Raw genomic sequence first — 6079 nt, forward strand, 5'->3', positions numbered from 1 at the left:
ACTCTGCAGGGTGGATGGATACATCAGGTAACTAACTCTGCAAGGTAGAGGAATACATCGGGTAACTAACTCTGCAGGGTGGAGGGATACATCAGGTAACTAACTCTGCATGGTGGATGGATACATCAGTTAACTAACTCTGCAGGGTGGAGGGATACATCAGGTAACTAATGCTGTCCATATATCCACACATATGAACATAAGTCTGCAGCAAAATCATGAAAAGGCTTGAAATGATTAAACAATAACTAATTTGCCTTTGGCCTGAATCCAAGAACACTTCACTATTTCCAAATCTACTTTGGAACCATTTAATAAATATTTTTAGGACATCCATCACCACAAATCCCTTAGCTAATGTGTTGTCTACTATGCTTTGTTGAGCCTTTCAGGGCGAGGAGCTTTACTGTGACATTGTCCTGCATTAATCTTCCTCCATTCATTAGTTTTATGTAATTAATTACAATTTTCCAAATTGACAAACCCTGTTTCAACCCTAGTTGCTATGTGTTGTGTCTATGTCCACACAAAGAAGAAACAAGCTGTAATGTAACCCTACAGGACAGGTGTTCAGCATCAGGTAGAAACAAGCTGTAATGTTACCCTACAGGACAGATGTTCAGCATCAGGTAGAAACAAGCTGTAATGTTACCCTACAGGACAGATGTTCATCATCAGGTAGAAACAAGCTGTAATGTTACCCTACAGGACAGATGTTCAGCATCAGGTAGAAACAAGCTGTAATGTTACCCTACAGGACAGATGTTCAGCATCAGGTAGAAACAAGCTGTAATGTTACCCTACAGGACAGATGTTCTCATCAGGTAGAAACAAGCTGTATGTTACCCTACAGGACAGCTGTTCATCATCAGGTAAGAAACAAGCTGTAATGTTACCCTACAGGACAGATTTCAGCATCAGGTAAAAAAACAAGCTGGAATGTTACCCTACAGGACAGATGTTCAGCATCAGGGAGAAACAAGCTGGAATGTTACCCTACAGAACAGATGTTCATCATCAGGTAGAAACAAGCTGTAATGTTACCCTACAGGACAGATGTTCAGCATCAGGTAGAAACAAGCTGGAATGTTACCCTACAGGATGTTTTAGTTAAGTTGAGTAAGATCCTTTTAGTTTAACATGAAATTACCATCACCAAACCCACCAGACTACATGTAAATGATTATGTGTTATCGTGAAAAAGAATCTATTCCATAAAATGAAACATTCTGATTTTGACCCAAAAATATTTCAACTCTTCTTCCTCCGACTTTCTTTCTCAAAATATTCCAGCATTTGTTCTCAAATTCTTGCAACTTTGCCCTCCAAATATTCTGACTTTTGCCCAAAGAAATCTGTTATTTTTCTCTTCAAATATTTAAACATTTCTTCTTAGGTACTGTATTCCAACTTTTGCTTACAAATATTCCGTCTTTACCAAAATATTCAGACTTCTTTCTCCAAATGCTGCACCTTTGTTCCTAAGATGTTGGTGTTCCCCAGGGCTCTGAGTCGGGGCTGTCGCTGTGTGGAAGTGGACTGCTGGGACGGCGCTAACGGAGAACCAATCGTGTATCACGGACACACGTTCACCTCCAGGATCCTCTTCAAGGACGTGGTCACCGCTGTGGGCAACTACGCCTTCAAGGTACAGTAGATATGACAGAGCTCTGCAACATTATAATATTAATAACTGATCTGACTTTGCAGTCAGCTGTTTGCCACTGAGTGCCAAAGATTCACATGCATCAGCCTGTTGAGAATGAATATGAATAATTTATAATAATATTGTGGCCTAATGACCCCTGGTGTCCCTCAGCCCCAGGTGTCTGGCAGCAGCGTGTTAGCTTTCGCTTCCAGAATACTCTGCAGTATTCAGTTACCAGCTCCCTCGCTCCCTCCCTCTCACCTCCTTGCTGTCCTCCCTCGCTCCCTCCCTCGCTTTCTCTCTCACTACCTCCTTCAGTTCCTCACTCCTTCCCTTCCTCCCTCTCACCTCCTTGCTTTCCTCCCTCGCTCCCTCGGTCCCTCGCTCGTTCCCTCCCTCCCTCGCTTCCTCACTCACTACCTCCCTCGGTCCCTCGCTCCTCCCCTCCCTCCTCTCTCCCTCATTCCCTCCCTCCCTCTCTCAGTCATCTGTCTTTTGCCCTGTCTTCTTTTTTTTTACTTTGTTTGTTACTTCCGTTGCTTTTCCCAACGTTTCTATCACCTTGGTTACCGGAACAGTTTTTCTTAAACTGCGTCCGTGCTGCAGGTGTCGGAGTACCCTGTCATCCTGTCCATGGAGAACCACTGCAGCGTTGAGCAGCAGAGAGTCATGGCCCGACACCTCAACCAAATCCTCGGAGACAAACTGCTGAAAAGCACATTAAACGGCAAAGCCGCCGTCGGCCTGCCGTCTCCGGAGGTGAGCAGTCAGCCGTCTAACCATAACCCACTCCGCCCCGCTGGCCGGACGCTTAGAAAGAGTCACATGACATTCTGCCAAATGCCTGGGTCAATGGCAGTGTTTTGGAAAAATGCTAACACATGCCAACTTACATATCAAGTGTCAAGAGTTATTGCTAAGTGTTTTGCTAAATGATAATATAAGCAAACATGCTAACACATGCCTCAAGTACAAAGCAAAAGTAATCTTGGCCCAAAAGGCTTAGGGTGTGCAGGCTGACCCCCATTCAACAGGAATAATCTCAGGACCCTTTCCAGACACCACACCCTCCACCACACATAGAGGAACCTGAAGATGAAGATGACTGAAAATGTAAAACCAGAAAATGGGAACCTAAAGCTTGTGTTGTGTAAACTTGCTTCAGGATCTGAAGGGGAAGATTCTGCTGAAGGCGAAGAAACTCGGCGGTCTGGAGGAGAGTTTCAGCAGCACGGCGGACGACTCTCAGACGGGAGAGGTGAGCGATGACGACGAGGCCGAGATGGAAGAAGATAGCGTCCACCGCCAAAGCGTCCGCCACAAGGGCAAAAAGGTAGGCCAGCTTTGTTAATGTCTCTTAACATAACTAAAAACACGTTGACATTGTCAACATTATCCACTTTTTTGTCGCCTTTTTCAATGGTAATTGTTATGCATATAATGAACATATAAAATGTTGCAAAAAGTGGTGCCATTTCTGACATACTATGTGATATTACTTTAACTTTTGTCTGTTGCAGCGTCAAGGTAGGTCAGTTTGTTCACACCCAGATTATTATTATATATAAACCCAGTCTGATGAGCTGTCCAGATATAGAACCAGGATCTTTTTTAGGCTGATGATGCAACACCAATTAACCCAAAATGAAGGCACTCTTTTTGATTACATTAATTGCAGCTGGTAGTTACAGGAAGTCCTTTGCATCAGTCAGCGTCCACTAAATGTTCTATTGTTGCTGCTGACAGACTCAGATTATGATTCTAAGTGTCTGACAACACGCATGGGATGTGCACTTTGTAACTTGTTTTTGAAAAGTGCTCTACAAATAAAGATTATTATTATTATCCCTACAGAGATACAGAGAGACATTTTAGTTAAATAATAAAATCCTTTTAGTTTAACATGAAACAGCCCGAAATCATCACCACCAAACCCACCAGACTCCATGTAAATAATCACTACTTTTAGCGTGTATAGAGCAGCATATCTCCACCAGACTCCATGTAAATAATCACTACTTTTAGCGTGTATAGAGCAGCATATCTCCACCAGACTCCATGTAAATAATCACTAATTTTAGCGTGTATAGAGCAGCATATCTCCACCAGACTCCATGTAAATAATCACTACTTTTAGCATGTATATCGCAGCATATCTCCACCAGACTCCATGTAAATAATCACTACTTTAAGCGTGTCTAGAGCCAGCATATCTCCACCAGACTCCATGTAAATAATCACTACTTTAAGCGTGTATAGAGCAGCATATCTCCACCAGACTCCATGTAAATAATCACTACTTTTGGCGTGTCTAGAGCCAGCGTATCTCCACATGTAAATGGATGAATTAAGAGTTTATTTACACTGTCTTACTCCGCCCCTTATGTTTACGTCTGTCTCTGCCTATGGGCCCAGCTCTACTTTAGAGGAATCATTGGGCACTTAGAGTCATGTTTGTTGATCTGTCATGTTTATTGATAAGAATGTGAGAAGTGAGCGCCACACTGGGACTCGTGTCAACACGGTCATCAGAGGTGAGGCGTGTGGCGAGATTTGAGCCCGCTGCCGCCACGCTGATGGTGTAGGTGTCTTTCTGTCTGGGAGAGGGGTGAAGGCGGGGGGGAGTAGTCAGATTGGCTTTCATGGGGAAGCAGGTTCAAGCAGCGTGCATTAAAAAGGAGCCCTGCAGACGATTTTCCAGCGAAAAACGCTCCGGATTTAAGCTTTTATTTTGGCGGGGGAAAAACAGGCAAGGCCCTTTTAAAAGGGCTTCCTCTGTCACGTCCAGATATCTGAATGAAACATCATCCTAATTTAGACATTGATACTTTTAAAACGCAGCAAGTTGGAGGGAACCTTGAACAACAGTAGCGGTGAGGCGGTGATACCCCCACCAGGGGCAGCAATACCTCGCCAGGGGCGGTGATACCCCGCCAGGGGCAGCAATACCCCGCCAGGGGCGGTGATACCCCGCCAGGGACTTCCATAAAATGAGCCAAATGTCTGGAGAAGTCAGATCAGCTTTCATGTGTGAGCAGGTTCAGACAGTCCACCTGTGGTACAGTCCTGGGAGCTGCCCTGGCAGTGAGACCTGCTTCTGCTCGCCTTTGTGGCTGAGTATTGACTTACACAGTTCAATGGGGGGGGTAGTCTACAGGTTTCCATGTGCCAGGTGCTTCCATCTGTGACAGGGGTTTACCCTATCATGTGACTCTAATAAAGGGCCACATCCTGTCAGTGACATTCAACGTAACTAAATGAAAAGCCTGCCAAGTTCCAGCTGGAAGGATTGTTTAAGTGTGTGTGTGTGTGTGTGTGTGTGTGTGTGTGTGTGTGTGTGGGTGTGTGTGTGTGTGTGTGTGTGTGTGTGTGTGTGCTGGTTCCATGCGTGCACGTTGGAAGACTGTACAACAATGTGTTTGAATCCCCTCGTAGTCACATTTATTTCTCCGGTCTTCTTGTTTCCCCCAGAAGTCGAAGCAGCGTCTGTCCAAGGAGTTGTCCGACTGCGTTGTCTACTGCAAAAGCGTCCACTTCAGCAACTTCAAACACGCGCACGTCCACTCCAAGTTCTACGAGGTGGTGTCTTTCACCGAGTCCAAGGCCCGGAGACACCTGCGAGACACTGGTGAGTGGCTGGGAGCTATTCCACCTTTCAGGGGCTTTTATTTAGTTTAGGCATATATATATATATATATATGCCTAAACTAAATATATATATATATATATATATATTTTGTGGCTTTTTTAGACGTTTCTGACGTTAATTTTTCAACACTGTGACGAACCCTTCCTGCCGTATGAGGCCTTTCAGTTTCTAACCTTGTGGTGTTTCCTGTGTTCAGGCGCTGAGTTTGTGCACCATAACTGCCGGCAGCTGACCCGGGTTTATCCTAGCGGCTTCCGGACCGACTCCTCCAACTTTAACCCTCAGGAAATGTGGAACGCCGGCTGCCAGATTGGTGACTCAACGACTTTAAGACTTTATCTCCAATTGCATTTCTGTCATGATTTTTTCAGTTATTACCAGCTTATTTTGCAGGTTCTTTCTCTGGTCATTTCCAGCTGTGAGTTTAATGTTTAAAAGGAATAAAGAAAGGAGGGGAAGGCAGGAACGGTTCTGGGCACGGGGGAAGCGGGCAGCCGCCCGGGGCGGCATTTTTTCATGACACATGGGGGGCGGCACAAGCACTTAAAAAAAAGACCCCTGTGCCACAAATCGGTTTTCTGTTATCTATCATTTCCCTGGGGGGGGGAATTTGCCCCCCCGGCAGCTGCAGGTGCCCCTGCTTGCTGAAGCGTCCGTATACCTGCTGCAGCCAGGTGCCGTGCACAGGAGCGTCTCCCTGCAGAGAGATGCACCCTTGCTCCGAAGCATGTGTGAGAAGGGGAAAGAAGAGGGGGGCGGGGGGGACAGTTCACCTCTGGAAT

General features: G+C 45.4%; 1 protein-coding gene across 1 annotated transcript in view; it reads left to right on the forward strand.

The window, feature by feature from the left end:
• LOC116673665 (1-phosphatidylinositol 4,5-bisphosphate phosphodiesterase delta-4) overlaps window positions 1-6079 on the forward strand; it is a 20869-nt gene that overhangs the window by 10451 nt on the left and 4339 nt on the right. The window contains exons 11-15 of the mRNA XM_032505882.1: window positions 1504-1648; window positions 2255-2407; window positions 2814-2981; window positions 5120-5276; window positions 5494-5610. Coding sequence (XP_032361773.1) covers window positions 1504-1648; window positions 2255-2407; window positions 2814-2981; window positions 5120-5276; window positions 5494-5610 — 740 coding nt within the window. The remainder of the gene's footprint in view (window positions 1-1503; window positions 1649-2254; window positions 2408-2813; window positions 2982-5119; window positions 5277-5493; window positions 5611-6079) is intronic.

Source organism: Etheostoma spectabile, chromosome 24 (assembly GCF_008692095.1).
Source record: "Etheostoma spectabile isolate EspeVRDwgs_2016 chromosome 24, UIUC_Espe_1.0, whole genome shotgun sequence".
Taxonomy (NCBI): Eukaryota; Metazoa; Chordata; class Actinopteri; order Perciformes; family Percidae; genus Etheostoma; species Etheostoma spectabile.